This window comes from Megalops cyprinoides, chromosome 18 (genome assembly GCF_013368585.1).
Source record: "Megalops cyprinoides isolate fMegCyp1 chromosome 18, fMegCyp1.pri, whole genome shotgun sequence".
NCBI classification, from domain to species: domain Eukaryota; kingdom Metazoa; phylum Chordata; class Actinopteri; order Elopiformes; family Megalopidae; genus Megalops; species Megalops cyprinoides.
The window spans coordinates 17175538-17201224 of record NC_050600.1 but is presented as its reverse complement, the minus strand read 5'-3'; the positions used below and the strand labels follow the sequence as shown (position 1 = coordinate 17201224).

At 43.7% G+C, this 25687-nt stretch overlaps 1 protein-coding gene across 1 annotated transcript in view; it reads right to left on the bottom strand.

Moving 5' to 3' along the window:
* LOC118793154 (endophilin-A1-like) overlaps positions 1–21083 on the bottom strand; it is a 36980-nt gene extending 15897 nt beyond the window's left edge. Inside the window, exon 1 of the mRNA XM_036551184.1 lies at positions 20876–21083. Within this exon, the coding sequence (XP_036407077.1) occupies positions 20876–20920 (45 nt within the window). The 5' untranslated portion in view covers positions 20921–21083. The remainder of the gene's footprint in view (positions 1–20875) is intronic.
* Between the last annotated feature and the right edge of the window lie 4604 nt (positions 21084–25687).

Here is a 25687-nt window from a genome sequence, read left to right as displayed (position 1 = left end):
AAATACTCTCTATCTGTCTTGACTTAGAGTGAAGATTAGACCAGGGGTCAGAATGGGGGGTCCTTTATCGATATGCTGAGGCATACATGGTGAACTCCAGTGCAACATGGTGAACATTTGGAAATGAAGCCTGCAATGACATCATACATTACTGATTGCTGGTTATTTATATCCACAAACTACGGCAATAATAAACAGACCTGCTTTGCCCACAGGAGGTCTTTCTGTCTCTCTAAGTGGTTAAAAGCCCCTGCTTTATATCTCTTAAAAAGCCGGCTCTATTGCTTCCCATTCTGGCTCTAAGCGCTGTCTGGAAGATATACGGGCGAGATTGCGCACATGCACAAAAGCTCCCTTTACCGCTGCCAGCCGCTGAAAGGCACCCCTTAAAGCTCCCTAATTCAAATGAATGCTGCTGGTGATTATCCAGCCAGAGATGGGTATCGTGGTGGAGTCAACCTTTCAGCTTTGTAAAATGCTTCACTCATGACATCCCCTCCTCCCCCCCACCATCCCCAGAACCCCCCCCCCGGCAACAGAGTACACGCTGGGGTACGACACACTGCCCGGTGAGTCAGTCCTTGGCAGGTTGAGCGGCGCGGAGGAATTCACATTTAGAGAGCGATGTAATTACAAGACAACGGCGGCTCCGTAATGATAGGCCTTTCACTGGGAACCCAGACATGCTGTAATAACGGTGCTACAGGAGAGGATTCGAGGTCGCCGAGGCTCACTTGCCATTATTTTATTACTACACTGATATAATTGCTGATATCAACATGAACTTTGTGTGGGTTTTAGTGCCAGGATCAACAATACAAAAAATAGCATGATTGATAGTATTATCTATTCATTCCATCAAGATATAACCTGAGCTGTAATTTATGTGTAAGCTATCCTCTTATTCATGATGTCTTGTTAAAGAAATATTACAGAGCAGTACCTCAATGCACTGTGATGCTGAATTCTGATGGGCAAAGATACATGGTTACATGTGGTGGAAAGTGTCTCAACCATAGTAAGTTAATATTCACTACTATTCACATCAAGGTCTCATCACATGTTTAATTTTGAAAATGTTCAGCAGTTGAATTTGTCAATCCTGGCAGAGCATTTGTAACTGTCTTTACTCTGTGGCAAGGAAAACAGCTAATGGCACACAGTGCCATGTGTGGCATTTAAGCCATGCATTATCAGGACTTGCAGTATCAGCACATAGTGTGGTCTCTAAGAGACACCAAGATAATATATTAGAGACAGGGGATGATATACTAATAATATAATATTAAAAGCCGGGTGTGCTAAACAGCACACATTTTATACCATAATCCCAAGGGCAGAGCCTATTGGTGACTTCAAAAGATAATTTCCTGGCACCAGCAACTGTCTGAGCACTTAGGATTACTCAGGGTGGTACACAGTAACAGCTTTCTGGAATTATCTGTGAGGCTGGAATCTTGTAATGCCATTGCCATCTATTCGTCATCATGCAAGCAAACACCTTCGCTGTTTCATTTTAATGACATATTTATGTACTTCTTTCTGTAATGTTTTTTTCCACCATGTAAGGGTTAATGAATAATTACCCAGCAATTCAGACAAATGACTTTGACTTGGAACATTCAGAGCCTTGCATGTCACCGTGGGCGTGATGTGAAAGTTTCGCCAGCATGTGAAACTGTGATATAAGTCTAGTCTTTTGACATCTCTTGTTTTTTTAATCTTTTGACACCTCATGACTTGTTTATGGTCCCAAACTGTGGATGTGAAAGTAGACATGAACACAGAGGTGGCCTTTGTGAGCTGCAGAGCTTTTATGTTATTTGTGGTTTTGCAGTGACAGTGTATCTCACTGCTCCAGGTCAATGGGTAGTTCATTTCACTCAACCAATTATTGAATGAGGTAGTCTTTTTGTGCTGCCCTCCACTTCATTGCAAAGTCTGCGTGGCAAACGACGTGACCCTCAAGTGCAGCCGCAAGAACCATAAACCAGCCCTCACTGTTTTCACTGAAAGTGAAAGCTGAACCTGCTTATCTGAATCGGGTGATAGAGGGGAAAGGCAGCTCTATCAACCTGACACGTGTCTCTGAAGCAGGGCTTCTCAGGGCTTCTTACAGCTAGCATGCATGGAGAGCACATGGACAGAATGCACGGGGAGATTGCTAGTAACTAGCTTTCTAGTTACCTGATGATTTAAAGAGAAGCGATTATTCTAGTGCACAAAAGCCCCTTTTCAAATGATCATGCCATTTACAAGTCTGGCTGCAATGCTACTCTGAATCAGATGGTCCTGTGTCCATTATCTGTTATTAGACCAGCTGTCTGATTACACAATAGAACTTGTTTCAACACACTACTTGGGGGCTGACCTCTAAATTGACTGCGGCTGTTACCGGAAAACACGGATTAGTCTTCTTTTAATGCTGTGCTTAAGCAGTCATTTAAAACTTTCAAAATGATGCTGATCCCTTCTTGCCTTTCGCATCACGGTGAGATTGTCTTTATGCCTCATTTAATTATTAATGAAATTAAACTACAGTCAAACAATTTCTTCCCCGGCATTCAAAGGAAATCGCAGATGCTTTCATTTTTTTCCCCCATTGAGACACCCACTGCCCCAGCAAATCATCATCTTGATTTATTTGCAGTTTTATTAGTTTTTGGAGCCTTCCCTTCCCTCTCCTCATCAGCAGTAAGGTTCCTGGCAGCGTGCTATCAGATTCAGTGCATCGCTTCCCATGAGTCACCTGGCTGCAGGTTTAGAGATGTGGCGATTGCTGACCTTTCCTGTGTCCTCGGCCCAGGGCTGGTAAACAGCTGCTGGGACTGCCTTCACTGCAGCCGAATAATTCCTCTGGGGGTAGGAGAAGGTCAGACCTATAAATTATTTAAGCTCTTGGTGAGGGAGGACCTCCTGTTGTCATGCCCCCACTGTGGTTAGCTACAGGGTACACTCTTGGGGACCCTCTGTTCTGTCACTAAAGCACAATGCGATTGCAATTATATAAATGTAAGAGCCTTTCCTTTTCCTAAAGTAGGAATCCACACCGAAGAGTCATTATTCTGGTATTAATAAAACAACAAAATGTGAAATTTGTTTGTAGATCTGTCACCATCTCAAAGCATGGCCCACTCTATCTGGACTGGAACACCTCATGTTGAATGCTGGGGACTGGAGGCTGAGAAGAGAGGTACTGAAGCATTACTGTCTATTACTGTAGCTGATATCTTACAAAGTAATACTCCTGAAAATTAAATATCCATTGACATCTAAAAGGTGTAAAAGTAACATTTAGTCATGGATGCAAGATGTATTAGCAAAATATTAATTCAGCCATTTTTTAGATGTCAAAGTGAAAAGAAAACAGAAACAGAATGTTCTCTGTCCCTGAGACATTTTTACACATTTCATTTCAATACCCACTAAAATTTAAGTTAGGGAAAAGTCCATTTTATTTTAAATTTAACTGTTAATTTAAACACGGTAAGGATGAGAAAGCCAAGGTCATTTATTACTCAGCTGCAAGCTTAGAGACTTCTCTGTGCTTAGGGCTTCGAAAAAATTTCATGAAGAAGTCTTTCACATCAGCAGTGTAGAGCAATGCTAGCTAGTACTTAAGCCCTTTGCAGGTAACTATTACATAAGAACATGCAAATGAAGCAATGACACAACTGCTACGGGTACTTATTAAGTAAAGACGCCCTCTTCTGCCTCTGTGATCTTGATAACCGGTTTATTAAAATCACCTTAGCAGTACTTGGGATCTAAGTCTCCCTGTCATAAAATATGTAAAGCTACTTAGTGTACTGTGATCACCTGTCAGAAATCCGTATGAATGCCACTGGTGGCTTCCTTCAGCACTGGCTCCGGCTGTATTCTGCATGCAGTCATAATTTCACATGTTCAAACGAAAGCACTCCAAGCTGGTAAAGGCCAGAATTTGAGAGTGCTTTATAATTCCCTCCCACGGCCCCTGTCATGGCTGTGCCGGGCTGAAAGGCGGCTTAACCAGGGCCTCTGTGAGATGACAGATGCCATGTTGGCAGGTGGGCAGTTTGTTCAGCTGGACTGGGATCAGTTACTGCAGCACAGCTCCGCATTCTGATGGCTGCATAAGGGCCCTGACAACACTTGACTCCTGACGGTTTTTTTTTTTGTTGTTTTGGTTCAAGCTGTGTCAAGATCAGCCTTGAGTCATCGCTTCGGTTACCTGCCGTGGTCTCAGTATTGACCTGCGCTGCACCTTTCAGTGCCATGCCAAAGTGAGTGCTAATAATATCCTATTACAACAAACCTGGTTGACCTTTGGTTGACCTGTGTTTCAGCCCTTGATAAAAGGTTTAAACACAGACATATGGGCTTTGAGTTTTAAGTGATTATGTGCTTTGTTATGTTCCAAACTTTGAAAAAATGACTCATTGAAAAGTATTCCCAACAATTTAAAGCTCATTAGGTATCTGGAGATTGTCTAAATGCCCTAAACGAAACCTCACCAATCACATATTTCAGATTCATAAAGCAAATTAACAGTGAGCCAATTTAATGAAGCTTGTTTTTATTACAACCCTAAAAACTAATTGGAATGCTCACCTACTTATTCCTGTGACCGTGCATATGAGGAGTAAGCACAGCGTGTGTGTAACGAAAACAGACTGGGATCCAAGAGCGGTCAACAGTTTGTTAGCGAAACGAAAGACAAATTGTAGTCAGGGACGAAAAACTGGTCGTAACAAGAAGCAGCAGAGTTGCAACAAGCAATAACTCACAATAAGGTAACACAAACTGAGTCCTTTTGTAGCCAGGACTTGATTGAAGAACGAGTCACAGGTGCATTTGATGAGTGGGTGAGGTTGAGCTGGGCTGAAATGGGTGTGGCTGAGCTTGGTGACTGGGAGTGGGTGTGACAGTGTGAATCTGGCTCCTCCTGGCAGAATGTTGAAGTGTCCTTGAGCAAGACACTGAACCCCAAACTGCTCCCAGTGGCTAGTTGGTACTTCACTGCATGGCAGCCTCTGTCACTGGTAAGTAGATGTGAGGCATAAACTTGTAAAGCGCTTTGAGTACTCAAAATGAGTAGAAAAGTGCTATATAAATGCAGTCCATTTACTCTCAGCTATAGCTGCATTCAAAGCAGCACACATAGATCTACCTCTAACGCAGAGCAGGGGAAATGCAACAGACCCACACTGACTCACCTTCCAAGGACGGGAAAGGGTTAATGGCACCCTCATCCAGCGCCGATTCATTTATTTGACCTTCACGGAAGGATCAATAGCGTTCCTTTCGCCACAAAATCAATCCTGCCCATTGTTTACTCACCGTGAATCTAAAATATTTCACGTCACGTTGAAAAACATAAACAATGTCAAATCAAATCCGTTGTAGGATACATTGCGGATTAGGCGTGAACCTTCGTTATGGGTGCCCATGTTTTACGTTTTCCAAAGAGAACAAAATGGCTCCAACGGTTTGCCTGTGGAATCACGCGACTTGCGAAATCATGCCAAGCACGTCTGTGAGGAAAGTTTTTTTGTCAGTATTTCAGATGATGAAACGGAGCAAAACTGTGGGGAAATCAATACAATTTCATATCAGTTTTAGGTCACAAGCAGCCGCATAAATGCATATGGTACATACTGTCTGTTCAAATGATGCCTGCTGATGTTGTTCAAAAGCCCTCATGTTATACATTATTTATGCACTACAAATTGCTGAAAAGAAAGAATGTATCCTCAAAAAAGTAACATCTCCACATTTCACAAGAACACCCCACCTTAGGCTGCTGTACGTCTAAAATAATTAAATAATTGTTGCCGTATTTGTAATCACTTAGCGTTTGTAATGTCTTGCCACCACACATGACAGATTTGTGTGCCACCAACAGAATCTGCTGGCGTGGACGATCAATTATTGAACAAACTGACAGCAGCCGTCCCCCTGACTGCGACAGACCTATTTCCACCTACATCCACGCTAGAGCGCATGCCTCCGGTTGTCATGCCAACCGTGTCCCGAGCTCCGGGGGGGGGAGGGGGGCAGAGTGGGACGGGGGGGCTGGTATCCATGCCACACACCATAACAGCCAGCTTCCCCCCAACCCCCCCCCCCCCCCCATCCCCCGCTCCAGGAATCCCTCCCGCGGGAACTCAGCCGCCCCTCTTAAACTGGAAACGGAACATTCCGGCGCAGCTCCGAGAGGAGGGAACGCACATGAATAATTCACGCCGCCTCCCGGGCCTCGGGTTACGCGCAGCGATGTTTAGTAAGACAGGGGGAGCCGCCGAGTGCCAGGCATCTCCGGCGACTCGCGCGCGCAGTCTAATTACAAAGGCTTTCCGTTTAATCCTGTCAGCCTAATCTGTCATCCCTGCCTGTCTAATCTGTCCTTCTTCAGCACGGCTGCCATACAAACGGCACAGCGACGCTTAATGGCGACCAGGCGGGGCCTGGACGGAGACCAGATCCATAACTTATCTTGAATTCTATAGTGGTGCACAAGGCCAACACTATAAATCCTGTCTTAAGCGGTAAACCGATGGGCAGCAGTCAAATTCCCTTTGTTAAAACAGTGTGGTAGTGTGGGTTTGAAACCACAATCCTCTGTAGTCAGGGCAGACACTTATCCAGCAAGATTAATGAGGCTAAGTAATTAGAGATAGCACTGAGGATGAGTCGGAATGAAAATGGAGATACATTTGTGCAAACACATCAGACTACGGAACAAACGCACTCCCTTCTCTGTGGACATCATACAGTATGCCGCACACATCTCTGAGAGAATGTGTATTATGTCTCTATGAACAAGTGTTTTCGAATTACTAACTGCAATAAGAAAATGTTATATCATATCTGTTAATTAAATGAAATGGCATCCCTGGAGATGTATTTACTTCCCAATATCCATGTGAGAGACTGAGGTTACATATTAAAGATTTGAAACAGAAAAATAAGAGGACTGATCAGTTCAGCCCACACTACTCTATTTAAAAAAGTGCATCCTATATTAAGTGCATACAGGCAAATGTCCATCTCACACTAACCCAACATACATGCATAGTTGTTGTAGTGACCAGTTACACAGCAAGGAAAAATCTATAAATCATACATGGCAACTGACCATGTAACCAATCAGCTGCGGTCTCTGTTTTGTGTGTAAAGTACTCATACTAATGGAGTAGCTGTAGTGCTAACAAGGAAAAAATACACATGTGAGTGGTTCATTGAATGCACTGTCAGAGACAAAATGACTGTTTATCAGACTCTTCAAATGAGATTCAAATACTACAGCAGTGACCTGAGCTGCTCAGTTAGCTTTCTGTGCCAAAGTGCTAACTCTGGCATGTGGTTTGCAATTTGTTGCTTCATTGAGCATTGGCTAAGGCTTTGGAAATACATTTCTGAATGGATCAATACTTGACCTCACTATTCATAATGATGGGGCCTTGAAAGAGGTTTCAGCTCCTTTCAGAATGCTTCGTGTTTTGGTGATTCATGTTGGTCATTAAAAGGATATGCAACTGCCTGTGAAAGATGCCTCCTCTTCTGTTGTACATGGAAAAAAAGACACACTGAAAGGTGGTTTTAATAAAAGCTCCAAGTTAGTTATTTAAATTACCTAGCATATGCCCTCTTTTTGGGTGACTTATTCAACCTTTTTATCCATTCACACAGCAGGATATTTTTAAATGGAGCACTCCAGGTTAAGAACCAAGCTCATGGGTACAATACCACTTGTACTCAACCTGGACTTGAACCTGCTGTCTTCTGCTTAAAAACACAATATACTACACTGCCACCCTAAATTTATGCAGAGTGATAAGGCCACAGCAATGCTCTACCTTGGCACTGCACCCTTTAACCTGTAATTGAGCTCCGTATTGGCTTAACTCAATCAACTCTGTCCTTTCTCCTAGTCTGTGGCTGGCTGTGATCTAATAAGGGCACCTATTAGCTGCGAGGCAATGCAGTCAGTCGGACCTGCTCCCTCAGCGCCTGCTGATCCCTCACAGCGGGAACCCCTCTAAGCACCTGTTCCCAGTGCCGAGGCCTCTGATCAGAGGTTAGGAAGGGGACTGCGGTCAACAGGGGCCCCTCGCAGCAGTTAGCCAATCTGTCGTTCTCGCAACGCGGGCTGGGCACCCAAAATGGGCGGCACAGAAGTGGCATGAATAAAAGATAAGAGGTGCAGCGGATCCCGGTGTTCGGATGGTGCCGCTGATGCATAATTCATCCCAGCCCTTCTTCCCGCCTCACCAACTTGCAGAGGAGCTCTCCCGGGCTGGACCCGCTCACACTAACATGGAGACGCAGCACTGCATCGTCCTTCCAGCCTGGAAAATTCCACATCTGAGACACGCCGGGCTGTCGGGCACACGCCACATGAGGTGGCGGCGGTGTCATAAATATGACTGTCCCAAGCAGTTGGCTTCCCAGGAGCATATGTCTGCTATTTGAATGCAGTATACTGGAATTACTTTCTAAACACGTTCCACAGCACTGTTGATTCTGCCGCTGTTCATTTTTTTTTGCTTCAGCTAGCACTGCATTACATTACATTACTATCATTTAGCAGACGCTCTTATCCAGGGCGACTTACATAGCTTACAATGTTAGACGTTTATACAGCGGGATATTTACTGAGGCAATTGTGGGTTAAGTACCAAGGGTACAGCAGGAGTACCTGAGCAGGGAATCAAACCAGCAACCTTTCTGTTATGAGCCCTGCTCCTTTCCACTACGCCACACTGCATGCACACGGCAGTGAGACATTGTAAAATATTATAAATCATTGTGAGATACGGAGGCCTTAAGAACAGACACGGAAATCCTTGTGGTTTGAGGGGGAAGTTGCTGCTGAACCGGTGATCTGAAGAAAATGGGTAAGAGGATCACTAAAAGGGTGCTGCCAACATACAGGCGATGTTAATATTGCTCAGTAGAAGCTTAGGAAACGTCCGCCTTTTCCAAGAACTGGAACAAATAAGAGAGCGATTACAAACAGGGGCCTAGCTGTAATCACAACATCGCTGCCTTGTACGATTCCCCTCTTTGACGATTCAATGGCCTTTAGCCTCCAGGAAAGGCCTTTGGCTCCAGAGAGGATGCTGGGAGACTGACTGAAAGAGCACGGCTGTGGCGTGCAGTATTCAGCGGGCCGCCGGTGCTGTGAAAAGCCTATCAAATTTTCCGTTTCGCGCCCCCCCCCCCCCCCCCTTTTCCGGCAGGCCGCGGGCTTGACACAATCTGAACCCCGCGCGAGGGTTTTGGTAGGCCGCCTGATGAGATAATAACAGTGCCCTCTCCCATCTGCTGCCCGCTACTGTTTCATAATTACACTGTGGCCCTTCACAGCAGGAAATCCCTTCTTTATACCACGCGAGCCCACTGCCGGAGAATAAGACGCAATGGACCTGCAAGGGATTAGAGACCCTACACATGTGCTCAGTTCTGACATGCACATGTGCTCTGTTTTCAGTGTTTCAAAGAGACTGATAGCCAACAGACAGACAACAGAATAGCCAAATACAATAATGCATAATTTCCAAAATGGGGAAAAAATGAGAGACTGAGTGATGATTGGGCTAATTAAGTAGTAAAGAGCAGGCTGGGGAAAATCAGCATAACCACAGCCCTCTGGACATAGAGTTTAACGCAGAGAAAGCAGGCAAGTCTCTGCAGACGTGAATGAAGCAAAATGAATGTTGATAAATAAGGAAAAAACCTGCAAAGCCATGATAATGTGCATATTAAAATGCATTTGTAATTTCCGTGATGCTATGAAGCACGGAGCTGCTGCTATTCCTGGCAGATGTTCAACCCGAGCCGCCTTCCCCCAAAGCATGCGCCGCCTTTCTCCAGTGTCAATCTACAATCCCACCATGCCTCTTGTTTCCGGCCCAGTCCGCGACTCCCCCGCACTGCTGCGCTTATGAGTCACTCCGCCACTCTTGTCCCCATCACTGGGAACTCGCATCTGACCTTTGACCTTTCCTGCCGAGCACATCACGCACACAGCCTCCTCACAGCGCTGTCACCAGGATTGCAGTCCTGCCTGCAGCACCGGCACGGTCTGAGAGCAACCTTCTTTCTGTAACTCCACTCCTGCCCGGAGCACTGACACTGTCTCAGACCGATCTACTTCCTGAAAGGAGCATTCCATAGCAATTTACTTCCTCTTACCGAATGGTTACACAGATTAACCTTTGCAGTATTAAGTGATGCCTCCTTCTCCATAAAGTGGGAGTCAAAAACTTGCAAAACAATTGCTAATAACAAGTTCCGTTCATCATGTGGTGAGAAACATTTATCTCTCTAAACAAAGAACAACAAACTCGACCAGCTTTCTAGAGGCAGATGTCTTGCTGTGGCCCACCAAATGCTCTTAAAATTGCCAGTAATTAATAGGAATTAAGCGGCCCTAAAAAGGCTAATACGTGTAATAACATTTCACACGCCCAAGCCAAACAGCGCACACTGGCAAATCCCTCTGCCAGCAACCACTTTATGCCAGCCAGGGAACAATCAATAAAGCTGTAACCCATTTCGAGGGCTGGGTGATCGGATGAGCAGATGTGAAGAGAACAGGAAAGCCTGGAAAACAAAAACATGACTCACCCAGCCGCCATATACACAGTCACCTACAGAATGCACTGAAGAGACAAGCTGGCTTTTTTCTCAAATACAAGACAGTCGAAGGGAGGAATTACTGTTGAATGTGTTTGTTCACAGTATTTTTTTCTGCAGGTGCCTGCTTCTCAGTTTAGCTAAGCGAACACATCCTGTGTAACATTTCTATGAATTGCCATCAGATTTTTGAGGTGTTTGAGTTTCTTCCACATTTCCAGTGACCTTTCACACTGCATAGAATAAATAATGTTCTCTTTACCAGCCCAGTCATCCTAACGTATTCAACGTAGCAGCATGTAGGTGAAGTTAGAGTTAATGTAGCATTAAGGTAGCACCACAAAGCACACATGTCGAGTAATGTTCATTCCATTGTTGATCTTTTATCAGAAGTTCTATTCTATTCTATTTTTGTTCTATTTCTCCAGAGTTCTGGGTTCAGAGGAAACATCCCCCTTTCCTTTTGGTTAAGTTCAAGATCCAAGAATACAGAAACTTACCCCCACCCCTTACATTCCTTACAAAAATAACAAAAAACTACATTAAACAACATTACACTGAAGAAAAAAACGATATTAATGAAAGCCAACATCTCGTCATATGTGCGCTATCAAATACTGGCATTAACACACATTACATAATGTCTAAACCAAAGCTACAGTACTGGCATACCATTCTACATTTGAATGGCTTGTGAGAGGGCATAGTATAGGAACACGTGTATCTCTAAGTTTTCTTCCATTAACTGCACTTCTTAACTCTCCACTGACTCGACCCACTTTTACACTTGGGTGAAAATTTTACCATAAATAGACGTGCAACGCATTGGTGAGCTGTGCTTCTATCTCTGTACCAAGGGTCAGTGAGACCAGAAGCTGCAGAGCTCTCCTGTCCAGGTAGCAAATCCCATCCAGCATCCTGGGAGAGAGAGGTCACAGGAGCATGTACACTGGGGGTGAGAGAAGACTCATTCACCCTGCTTTCTCTCACTAGAGAGAAAAAGCGGGGAGGCAACGTAGAGAGGGAAAGTTCACTAGCTGGAAGGCAGTGCAGCACAGAGGTAAGGCGCAGGGCTCGTAACCGAAAGGTTGCCAGTTTAGTCCCTACGGGGGCGCTGCCGTTGTTCCCTTGGGCAAGGCACTTAACCTAGAATTGCCTCAGTAAATATCCAACTGTATAAATAGATAATATGTACAAGTAACCTGTGTAGGTCACTCTGGATAAGAGCGTCTGGTAAATGACAGTAATGTAATGTAATGTAATGTAACTAGAGATTTCTGCACTAGCATCGCTTTGCATTCCCCACACTGTATCAGTGGGCTTGAGAGAGGGTGACTGAGGCTAGAGCTCAGCGGGCCAAGCCTTTTGTTGTTTCTCTTTTTGGACCTTCTGAAACTGACCCCCTCCCACCTCCCCACTTGCCCAACTCAGCGCACTCATGCAGTGAAATCTGAATGAAAGGCAAAACCGGAAACTCCACACTGACACCCTCAGAGCATGATAAGGGTGTCATCTCTCTGGCCTGACCGATAACACATATCTGCACCACATTGCAAAACATATTCAGCATCTGTATCTGACACTGCGGGACGCCAACAGCACCAAATGATAGATAAGCACCTGTCTGAGATGCTATTCAAAGCTTAGTGTCTGTACACTTGTATCAGCAAATTGAGCATGTCTGGGGCTGTTTTTAAGGTTTGTAAATCGTGCTGTAAAAGCCTACTGGTGTAGCCTGATACGCACTTGTCCTCTGGTGTGACAGGCATGGTTTCAAAAAATGAGAATGAAATGGGACAAGTATTTGTTCTGAGAATACACAGCACAGTGTTCCATGCTGATTTTCACTGGATACTTCTCTATGTCTCTGTATCAGACACCATCGCTGTGTTCATTCCAGGAACCTATTCATTACCCACTACACTTTACACTTCATTGGCATGATGGCTCCTCACCTGAAAACATGCAGCTAAGGACAAACAGCCACCGTGTAACATCACTGTCCATCACTGCATCAATAATTCATAGTCTTTCTAACTATAGGTCATCCCCCCCCCCTCCTGGACCTATATAAACACAATGAAAGTTCATCCTGTCATGACCCAGAGAATATAATCTCACAACACAGTTTAGAGTAACTTCTGTGAACTGCATGGACATTTTGGGAAGCACCACAAATGAGTGCATTAAATCAAGCAGATTAGATGTCCAATTTTTTAAATTGTTATAACTATGACTTCATAATGTGATTTCCACAAAAGAGGATGAGGCACGAGAAACAGAGGGGATAATCGCTTTGTTTTAATGCTGAAAATTTGATGAAGAGGGGTGCAGGAGTGCTTAGACTGCTTAAAAACGGTACGCCACCTCTTCACCTCACACAAAAGAAACTTGTTTTTCAGGTATGGTTGTTCTCCAGCCATCGAGTTAAGTGTGCAAGAAAATGGAGAGAAATGTTTTATATGCTCCCCTTCACAGTGGTTGACTACCACCTGAGAGTGCCAAGCCCTTGGCCCCGTGTACAGAATCCTTTATGAGTTACAGTCTTGGTGCCTCTGAGGCTGAGGCCATAAAGCCCGCTAGAAAACACTTGTGACAAGGTGAGGATCACCTTGCCATGTATCGAACCGATGGCACTCGGGGACACAGCTTTGGGGTCAGCTGAGGCTTGGCTGGAGGGGGACAGCAGAGATGCAGTGCGGTCCCCCCCTCCCCCGAAACCCTGTAATATCTTATTCGACTTTTTATCAGTCATTCCTAACTGATAAATCAACTCCAGCCCGAATTCGGGGCTCTGTGAGAAGATTCAACAATACCACAATTCTCTGTGCATCTCCAGCAGCAGGCAGACAGCATGCTCAGTGCACTTTTATGACCCGGGGCCCTCCCACCACATCTTGGATGAACGAGTCCATTTTGTGGAAAAACAAAAACGAAAACCCGGATCCCAGCATGCTCGTAGCCCCGTGTATTATCCGATCAACACAACAACTCGATTCCAGCAAAGCCCGACATCTCAGGAGCATTCTTCCATTTGCCGTTTATCAAGCTGCAGCGTACAGCGCTACACCTCTTGGCCGAACCGGCTCTTGGAAACAAACCCTTTGTGCGCTGTCTCTCAAACCAAGCGCTGGCAAACTTGCTTCTCGTTTATTTTTATTGCTGTTGGCACACTGGTTCCATTAAATACAGCAGCAGCGCCCGTGAGACCTGTGACGCTGGAGAGAGCTGTCAGGAACAATGTAGTGATGAGAGGAGCTCGTGCCCAGTTGTACCCGAGCAGCACAAACTTTCACAGTCCCTTTAATTGTCAGTGGTACACCAGTGACAATGGGCAGAATCAGAGCAATCTCCCAGCATAATTATTCAATGAGAAGAAACAGCATTGGTCTAAAATGCCTTTTTGGTGGACACAAGCACTCAGACACATGTCTCAACCTGACTGCCATTTCTCCTGCTCCTACTATCCCCCACCTAATATGTTCCAGTTATGAACACATTCATTTCCTACCGAGGAATGAAAGTCCACATGGCTCATCTGTAAAGGTTCCTCCTAATGCTACTATATGTGGAGTGCTTTTCATGGTTCTCTCTTTCACTGGCAGATCTTAATAAAACACACAGTCAAGAGGACTTCATTTCCCACGTTGTTCAACCCACATAGGCCTGCAGACAAGGCCAGCACTCTGAGCCACATTGAAAAGGCTTTTAAAGCTGTTTAATTAGCCTCCTGTAATTACCCATGGAGTTATCTGACTGTGCAGTTGTTTGATATTTTTCTGCATATGCCTGGCTTCCCCAACCACACACAGCCAAGCCCAACAGCAATGTGTCCTGGTACTCCCTCCACAGAAAAAACAACACTTTCGTGATGGAGCTGAGCCAGCCAGATCAAATCACAAATTTTGAATACCCATAATTCATTCTAAAAAGTCATAACATATTAAATATAGCTACTACCCATGCTTACTTTGTATATCAGATGTCTATTACACCCTGACTCTCAGACAGAATTATGACAAATGCAGGGAGACAGAAGTGGTCCAAATTTTAAAATGTCATCTGATTTAAATGTTACTTGAATGATGGGTCGTGTGTAATATGGTTCCATTACCTAGCTATCCAGATGTAAAAATGCTGGGTTTTTTGTATTAAAGAATAAGACCAGAGGTGTGTTCAAGGAGACTAACTTTCTAAGCAAACTGTGTTTAAACATTAATAGCTGAACAACATAAATTAGCATTCCACAAAATGTACAACACATTGCACCATCATCTGAAATGCTGAATATTTTCAATGGTAGTGATGACACCATTCATTTAGCTGAATGTCTATAACAAATAAAAAGCTTGACGTGATAACAGTTTCTAGTAGCAAAACAGATTGTCATTTGCTGCAGTGACACCTTTAAAAAGCCTTATTCTCACTGAATGTGTTGAATTATTAGACCACAATACAACACAATACTACTCTTAGCATTATGATGTACTTATATGGAAGTCGCTCTGGGTAAGATGTAATGTAACACATACAGGTCCTTCTCAAAAAATTAGCATATAGTGATAAAGTTCACTATTTTCCATAATGTAATGATAAAAATTAAACTTTCATATATTTTAGATTCATTGCACACCAACTGAAATATTTCAGGTGTTTTATTGTTTTAATACTGATGATTTTGGCATACAGCTCATGAAAACCCAAAATTCCTATCTCAGAAAATTAGCATATCATGAAAAGGTACTCTAAACACGCTATTAACCTAATCATCTCAATCAACGAATTAACTCTAAACACCTGCAAAAGATTCCTGAGGCTTTTAAAGACTCCCAGCCTGATTCATTACTCAAAACCGCAATCATGGGTAAGACTGCCGACCTGACTGCTGTCCAGAAGGCCATCATTGACACCCTCAAGCAAGAGGGTAAGACACAGAAAGAAATCTCTGATCGAATAGGCTGTTCCCAGAGTGCTGTATCAAGGCACCTCAGTGGGACGTCTGTGGGAAGGAAAAAGTGTGGCAGAAAACGCTGCACAACCAGAAGAGGTGACCGGACCCTGAGGAAGATTGTGGAGAAGGGCCGATTCCAGACCTTGGGGGAGCTGTGGAAGCAGTGGACTGAGTCTGGAGTAGAAACATCCAGAGCCACCGTGCACAGGCGTGTGCAGGAAATGGGCTACAGGTGCCGCATTCCCCAGGTCAAGCCACTTTTGAACCAGAAACAGCGGCAGAAGCGCCTGACCTGGGCTACAGAGAAGCAGCACTGGACTGTTGCTCAGTGGTCCAAAGTACTTTTTTCGGATGAAAGCAAATTTTGCATGTCATTCGGAAATCAAGGTGCCAGAGTCTGGAGGAAGACTGGTGAGAAGGAAATGCCAAAATGCCTGAAGTCCAGTGTCAAGTACCCACAGTCAGTGATGCTCTGGGGTGCCATGTCAGCTGCTGGTGTTGGTCCACTGTGTTTTATCAAGGGCAGGGTCAATGCAGCTAGTTATCAGGAGATTTTGGAGCACTTCATGCTTCCATCTGCTGAAAAGCTTTATGGAGATGAAGATTTCATTTTTCAGCACGACCTGGCACCTGCTCACAGTGCCAAAACCACTGGTAAATGGTTTACTGACCATGGTATTACTGTGCTCAACTGGCCTGCCAACTCTCCTGACCTGAACCCCATCGAGAATCTGTGGGATATTGTGAAGAGGAAGTTGAGAGACACCAGACCCAACACTGTGGATGAGCTTAAGGCCGCTATCGAAGCATCCTGGGCCTCCATAACACCTAGGCAGTGCCACCGGCTGATTGCCTCCATGCCACGCCGCATTGAAGCAGTCATTTCTGCAAAAGGATTCCCGACCAAGTATTGAGTGCATAACTGAACATAATTATTTGAAGGTTGACTTTTTTTGTATTAAAAACACTTTTTTTTTATTGGTCGGATGACATATGCTAATTTTTTGAGATAGGGATTTTTGGTTTTTCTTTACTTTTTTGCCAAAATCATCAATATTAAAACAATAAAAGGCTTGAACTACTTCAGTTGTGTGTAATGAATCTAAAATATATGAAAGTCTAATGTTTATCATTACATAACAGAAAATAGTGAACTTTATCACAATATGCTAATTTTTTGAGAAGGACCTGTATAATAGCCCATTGTATTTCTTCACTTGACATATAAGTATGGGTATAAACATCTGGCTTCACAATGTTACAATACCTGAGCAAAGATATGATATATTGGAATATATGTAGGAGGTCACTTTGATATGATGATATGATTTGATATGATACGTTTAAATACAAAATGAGTCAACACAACCTTAAAATTACTCCATGCTTGAAAAACAATGTAGAGTATCTAAGCATTAGTTCATTATACACCATTGAAATATGTTCAAAGATCACCACGTGTCATTTATTACAGAGGGATGGCATGTCACTATCAATGTTTGAACAAGACCCAAGAGGGGTTCAAAAATTGGGTGTAAAACTCCTGCATTAATATGAATAAAAATAAATAAATGAATAATAGTGGATCGATTCTCACATGCAACATTGATAGAGCTGTATCAATGCATTTTATTCATGCATTAATACAAATCTATGTATCATTACACCCCTGCAAGTAAGGTCAATTTTATCTGGATTACTCAAATTAAGAACTATGTAAGTGTGAAGCTACCTGCTGAAGGTGGGAGATAGACAGACAGACAGATCAATAATAATAGTAATAATAGTTTTACATACATGAAGTGTATGTAACCCAACAAATACATACAAGAAATGCAGGCTGCCGATGCAGACTTCCCAACCAAACAAGGCCTCACTTTCCCTCTATCCAAACTCACATTTGGCAATATGCTTAGCTGGCTTGAGGTCAACTACAACCTGAGGCTTTGGTTTACAAGAGGAAACTGTTTATTCCATCCACAAATCATCCACCTAGGGTGCTGGACAAAGAGTCCATGAGTGGAGTGCAGATTTTAGATGTGAGAAATTGGGGGCAGAAGTTCTGATTTGTGCCAGAGAGAGAGTTATCGAGACAATAGTGTCAGTGCTCCTTGTGTCCCTGACAGCCTGAGGATCTGTAAACTGTGAAGATGAACTGCATAGTAACTGCAGCTCCCCAACACATACAGCCTGCAGACTGTGGAGATGAACTGCATAGTACCTGTAGCTCCCCAACACATACAGCCTGCAGACTGTGGAGATGCACTGCATAGTAACTGCAGCTACCCAACACATACAGCCTGCAGACTGTGGAGATGAACTGCATAGTACCTGTAGCTCCCCAACACATACAGCCTGCAGACTGTGGAGATGCACTGCATAGTAACTGCAGCTACCCAGCACATACAGCCTGCAGACTGTGTTGATACCTGCATACTGCAGAACACCTGCAGCCACCTAATATGGTTTGCCTGCAGACTGGGGAAATACACCACAGAGCACCTACAACTGCCCTGAGAATACAGCCTGCAGACTGTGTAGATACACTGCAGAGCACGTAAACCCAGCAGACTGAGACACCGGCATCTGTGCTGGCAGGAATGAGATCACATTTCCAAAAGCTATCTCTTAGTCACTGTTCACTGACCACCTGCACGCAAGCATAGAAATAACAATACCACCCCAAAGCAAGAATGCTCATACCACTCTGACAACAGCAAATAAGCACATTCACAGTACACGTCCCCATCCGTGTGTCCGTACTCGGAAATAAATGGATAGATGCGCTTTATTTATGTAGAATGACAAATATCTACTGTTTACCCTTAATCGTGTCACTGCGTGATGCTGGATCTATTCCGCGTGGGGGGGGGGGGGGGGGGGGGTGGTGGAAGGACAATCAAAGAGCAGAATGTCCCAGTTTCCAGACGAACTCCAGACAGGGGGACTCTGGCGGGGAGCAGAGCTGCAGAGGACATGCGGTGACTCAGCCGTGTCCTCGGGCTGCTCGGCCTGGACTCGCTCTGAGGCAGCCCGAGGTTCAGCCTTCCCCTGACACCACCCCTGCGCTCCTCTCTGTCTGACGCCGGGAAACAATACCCTGTCCCTGCCATTAGGAACATGCCACTTAGCCAGAGCGCAGCTTAATTACTGCTGCAGGAGTAAACGGGACGTGTGGCAGAGACAGGCACTGTGGAGGGGTTGTGGGTGCATTTTATACACCCAAACACATACACACACAGACACACACACAGACACACACACACACACACACAGACACACACACACACACACACACACACACACACACACACACAGACACACACACACACACACACACACACGCACGCACACACACACACACACACGCACACACACACACACACACACACACAGACACACACACCTCCAAGGGTACTGCATTTGGCTCTGTGTGTCTGCATTGTGTCTGTCTGTATGTCTGTCTGTTTGGCTGCATCAGAATACCAGAAATGTTTCACTGCTAGGACTTTGATTTCTGTAAGCAATCTAAAAAACAGCTTGGAATAAGGAGTTCATGAAACTTGCTTTAGGAATGTACTTCAATGTCTTTACCATTTCATAATAGTGTGAATACAAGTTCATTCGATTGTATGTGTGTGTGTGTGTGTGTGTGTGTGTGGTTGAGGGGTTTACTGTCTTGACAGAGGGTTATTCTATGTACTTCTCTCTTTTTAATGTATTTCCTGTTCTTCTTGAATAGTATGTTTACCTCTATGACAAGTTCCTCTTCAGAGCACAACAACCCACAAATACAACATCTTCACACATGATAAACTGCTGATATGACTATCAGTATCACACAAACATTTTAGTTCCCATTAATAGTGGACATGGACCATCTATTTATCTTTTAACTGCAGATTTGTAAATAGATGTTGAAGAGTTATGCATAACCAGTAATAATACTAACTGCTTATATAAGTGAAACCATAACAATTTATGTTCAGTGCAGTACATGTCTCACTTAATTAGTAACCCGGTATTTCATTGACATTTCATTGTCCACATCTTTGTTCCCGCTCCCTCTGATAGGACCCTGGATAATGCACCAGAGTGTTACGTCACTTGATTTGTAGCTATTACCGGTGCGCTATGCCTGTTGTTGATTCATATTTCTATTTTAATCCCACAAACCGTCACGTTGCTGTCGTTTTTTTTTAGTACAGGCTGGGACAGGCGTTTTCCCTTCCCAACAGGCGTTGAGGTTTCTTCTTTTTTTTCCATTGGATTGCATTTTTATGATCATAATTTCCAATGTGCCTCCGGGGAAAGTGGATGAACACAGCTGCCCTTCAGATTGTCACGATATAAAATCAGAGTGTTTTTAAAATACGCCTGATCTAAATCTAAAGGAAGCGTTATTGGAACTCACTCCTGCTATTTCAATTACAAAAACAACACATGAGTCGCAAAATAAAACAAGCCAAGAGGGGGCAAACGAAATCAAAACGAACCGCGGACAGCAAAAACAGTGATTGAGCAATGTTAATTTAAGGTCTGTGCATGTGTACAATAGGTTAAAGTTCATTAGCGAGTGATCATTGTGGTAGAAGGTTCGTCACGATGCTGGTTGATTCTGAATTGCATAACGTTCTTGCTGCGAAAACTTTAATTAGCCAACCACTTGAAATAGCTAAAATGATCGCACGAACGCTACAATGGGGGAACGATGGTTGGTTTTGAATGTGCGTGCAGACATCCAGGTCCGTGCTGTTATTTTCCCTGCGACGGAATGTCATCTGAAGGGTAGTCTATCCATCGTCTTAATTTTCATTCGCCCGGAGCAGTCGATAGCAACGAAAACCAGCGAGAGATGCTAAAAAAAGCCCTCATTGATTTTTGTTTTATTCCCCACTCTATCTGATTAAATCCTGAAACCACGTTCAGACCAAAATATGGTAGCCACTGTACCGCGCTTTCCCGTACGTAATGCTAACCTGTCAATGAAACAAGCGAGACATGTATTGCTAATTGATACATATTTGGATACAAACAGGGAGGGGGTGGGAGCACATTTGCTCAGTACTAATCCACATGAGCCATCAGGATGCGAGCTAAACACCCGCATTTCTGAGATACAAATCCCATGGGAGGAAAATCCGTCAGTAAATTAGTCCGGAATGAATAATGCCTCGTTGTTTCATATTTGAATTTTAAGTAGCAATGTAAATATGCAGTAAATGCACCTTGGCTTCCTCAGATCCACACAATTCACCAGCCAAGGTCCTTGGCAAATAACCAACAGCGCGATCTTACCTGAGTGGCTTTGTGGAATTGCTTCTTCAGTCCTGCGACAGACATGGTTTTTGATTGACCAGTTTCCTCTCTAACGAGCCAGCCAGCTGCAGTATGTCTTTGTATGTGTATGTTTCTCTACTGTTACGTCTATCACGGGGACCCTTCCGACGCTCTCAATTACTGGGGATCTCCAGTCTCACGTACTGTCTAATGGTATGATCAGGTTATTGAATGTCATTCTATTGTAATGTCGACACGCCAGTGACGTGGCCATGCGCCATAGCCAGCCTCTTAAAGGAGCAGCAGTGATAGCTCCCCAGCAACCCGATGCTGCAGCCTTGCAGTCAATAGCTCGGAAAAAGGACGGCTTTTAATATTTAAACATTTAGATTTTACATTTTTAACTGTGTGCTGTGGAATGATTTAAAAATTCTAAGTAACTGAATCGAAAGGTATCGTTGAATAATGAAGTGAGGTACGACAGATACATATTAAGTATAATTATAGGTACAAGTATTCATTTGAAACATGTTTACATGGTTGAGAAATTAGCAAAAAAAAAAAAAAAAGGTACACCCTTTGGGTGTATCTACTTCCCCTTTACTTTTCTGCGCCAGTTGGTCAAGTGTGAAATGGAGCTGCTCTCGTCAGCACCACGGACAGCGACCCAGGCCTTTGCAGACAGCTGTTGCAGCTCATACAAACACAAGTTTTGCCTTGGATAGAGACATGAATAAACACGTTTTCATTCGTTAATTTGTGGAAACATAGTAATAATCAGTACAGTCAAAATCTGCATAGTAGACGTCTTATTTACCTTATTCTTAGACATGATTTGTGAGGGAAAAAACCCCGATGAATTCGACCTAAGAAATTTCAGACTATTATTGAAGAGGAATACCAAATGCATTCAGAAAAAAAGCACGGATGAACATAATATGTTATAATATCCTATATTATAGAGTTGTTTGCTTGTGTTACAAGGCAACACTATACGTTTATAGCTCAGATGGAGGTGAGCTGCGAACGAGTATGTGATGTAACGTATTCCAATGTGCTTTTAGACACGATTTTAAGATTTTCCCACAGAATAACTAAATGAATATTATGACGTTAGGAAGGTCACGCTCCACGCTCCACACGCCACGTGTGTGTCAGTGCTGCCACCGTGTGGGCGAAACTGTAAATCACACAACAACATCAATAGATACTGCAGAAGCGAAAAACAAAGTTATGTATATCCTGCCATCTAGTGGCAAATCTATGACAGGTCTCCTTACGCTTGTAGTACTAGTGCAGTTGCTTAGTTGGTAAATTTGATCTTACAAAATTGTTTTTATTTTTTGTTTGTATGTGTCTTCGTACTCGTTCAATGTGAATTTTATTTTACCAAAAGACAGTATTTTGTCTTTATCAGGTGGTTTTTACGAGGTAGGTAGAGAATTTTGACTGATGAGAATTTTGAGAATTTTTGTGATAAATGATGAAGTCGGCAAAGACAATAAAGAGTGATTGTGAGGGCTGTATATGCATACTGTTATGTAGCCTGAAATACATGTTGCCCAGCTACACACTGATACTTAGTAAAGAGTCTTTCGGAGATGACTTATTGTGTCCTCAAAAAGTCTCTTTCTAGGCTTATCATTTCTACTCTCAAGGGGTATTTTGGAGAATTTTTTGGACAAACCCCGACAGTAATCCAGAGCCCAGTAGCTTAACCATGTATATACGGTAAAGAATTCTGCTCGCATGAAAATAACTTTTCCAGGGAGTATTTTATGCTCATAAAACTGTGCGTTGCTAAATTATATCTATTCCACAATCTTCTAAATGTAAACAAAACGTTGCCTTTTGAGTTAATAGTTATGTCAATGTACCAGATTCCCGACACATCAGCGTCATCTAGTGGCAATTGATCTCCACTACATCTAGTGGCCGATGCCAGACCTGTGAACGGAAACGCAATCAGCCTGACTGCCGCTGCCAGCAAAAGAATGTGCAGAGTGGTGAGGGTAACAGGTCTCTGCGCTGGAATGTGCGGCAGCCTTTGAGTCTGTCTCGCAGACCTGGAAAGACTGTGAGAGTCTGGAACACTAACAGCCTGACATATGGAAACTCTGCACCCATGCAAATGGGGGAAAGGACTTCACCACAGCTGAGTGCAGCAAGAGGTGGAGTGGAGCATGGACAACCCACCTATTGAAGTCATTACACAGGTAAAATGGTAACTGTGGCACTTGTATTCTCATGCTCACAGTGGTCATACCACCAGTGCTTGGTGGGCGTGATGGCAGTTCTGTACTTGGGTATTTATCTGTATGCTAGCCATTTGTGTTCCCACTACCCTGGCTGCTTCCAAAGCCTACATTGTTCCACAATGTGATTTGCTCCATCTCAGTTACTGTGAATGAGTAATTACTGTTGTACCCGCAGACATGAATTTTCACAAATGATTTCACTACATTGCAAATATCCGTGGAAACCTTACCTGCACTGGGATAGTTTAAAAATCATTTTGGGTGCAAAGTTGTATGGGCGTAAAGTACAGTGCAGCGGTTTAAAATCAGAGCACAGGAAAGTGTTTTGCTAGGCACCCAGTAGATGGTTGAGAGATCTCCTGAAGGTATTCCATAGCTGGCTCCTGTTAGTGTGCCTCTTCCATCCATGCTGTGCTGATGCTTTGCTGTGTGACTGGATGCAGCTCTCTGTGGGACTGTTCTGGAGGTAGTAACATCATCTAGGCTTGTGCCTGCGTGTGTGTGTGTGTGTGATGTGGAAACCAGCGTGTGCAGCAGAATGTCAGGAGGAAATCGGGGGTCCTTTATCACTAAAATGTTCGGACTGTAGAAGACGGCCATGGATCCTCTGTCTGGTGTTCATTAGTGGGATCCCCTCCAACAACCCCCCCCCACCAACACACCCCTTTACCACAGATCCTCTTATCCACTCAAACATGCTAATGTACCTGCAGCTTTAATTGGTCCCAGTGATGCACACTCGCTCGACCCGTGTTTGTGGAGGGCCTGCAGTTTGTCCTGGGGTCTGCGCGGAGAGTGAGCGCGCTCTAATGTTATGCAAACAAAGGCTCCCTTTGTTGTCGGCACCCGCGCGCCGCACTGAGGGGGATGAATATTTTACTATGATTACCTGAGGTGTGCTACTTTCCAGTGCGTAATTTGCCCCTCGTTGAACAATAACTTCAGGCGCAGTAATGAGGGTGGGAAGGTATGGTTGCTTAAATGTTTATGCTCGGCCTCAAACAACAGGCACAGACACAATATGAGCATTAATTATGAATAATTCCAGGGCAGGAGACAAGTATACCGTCTTCCTCAAGGGAATTCCAAGATGGTGAAAATAACAGGGCCTCACACGCCGTTGCAGTCGCCCATCGCAACGCACTGGTGGCTCTTATAATGCATTCTGTCCCATTATGTTGTGTAATTGCGCAGTAGATTGACTTATCCAGGGTGACTTGGAGAGCTGAAGATTTTCCGTTTTACGCATTATTCAAACTGCATGAACAGTTCACTCAGCCCCCAGTGTCCCTGATATACCTTGTTGCCGTTAAAGCTGTATTATACGGGAAATGGCCTCTCTGAAAAGCGCAGGCATTTCCTTTTGGCAGAAGCCTTGAGTGTGCACAAGATTGACTTACAAGCTGTTAGAGAACATTAAAGTGGTAATTATATTCACTAAGGAACGGCCCACACAGTCTAATCCCTGCCCAGGCCCTAGCCTGCAGAAACACGGTCAAGTCTGCCTCTGACACAAAGACTGCAGATGGGTGAAATGTTGTTTCCCATTGCCATAAGGTGAGTTCTGGGAAAGATCAGTCCATCTCCCAACCTGAGCTTGCAGAAGCAGGAAAAGCCAAAAGACACTTCCTTGCTCTCAACTGGAACGACACAGCCATATCTGCTTCTTTTCAATAAAGCTCAAACTTTTTTCAGTTTAAGTTGAACATCTCACCAAATTTGTTCAAAAGTAATTTCTTATGAGCTCAAACTGTAACTTCAAGTGAAATTAATTCATTGCCTCAGAAACTTAGGGAATTTGATTTGACCAGAGTTTTGTTTCTGTATATTTTCTGCATCTTTTAGGGTAAAGTAATTGAATAAAAAAAAATAAATAAAACTTTTATTTAATCAGGAGGGTCAACTGAGAATTCAGTTACTTTATTCAGTGACAACCTAGATGTAGAACATGGTGTAGAGGGTGAAAAGATTACATATCTAATAACACTATGTGGCTGGTTTGGGAATTTGAGCTGGACACCAGGGTTAACATCCCTCTTCTGTCAGGGAAGTATGAGCGGATCCTTGATTAGCACAGCGGGATGTCAGCTTAACATCTCATCTGAAGGACTACATTAGCAACAACAGAAGCACATTGATTTAATACAGTTAAACACCGGCTGCTCATTCTTACAAACTTATATCTTTCTCAAATGTGGCGATCCACATATTTCTTAACTATTAAAACTCCAGTCGTGGCATCATTTTTTATCTCATGGTATGAAGCAAAAATATGCTGAAGCTTTCCAGCAGAATAACAGTACTGAAATAAAATTCTAATTCTATTTCAACTGTTCAAAAAACACAGTCTCGCTAACTCCTGCCATGGATTGCTTAAAAAAGTGTCTTTTGGTGTAACATGTATTTTAAAAACATCTCTCTCTGAATGAAAAAAGAGCAAGTTTTACCATATTTGATTGTGGAAATTTGGACAGACCTGTCACCATGGCACAGTGGAAACATGCATTATAGCGCTGTGGTTTCAGCAGCGCCCTCTGTCTGTGAGATGGAGTAGAGGCATCCGTTTTCCCTG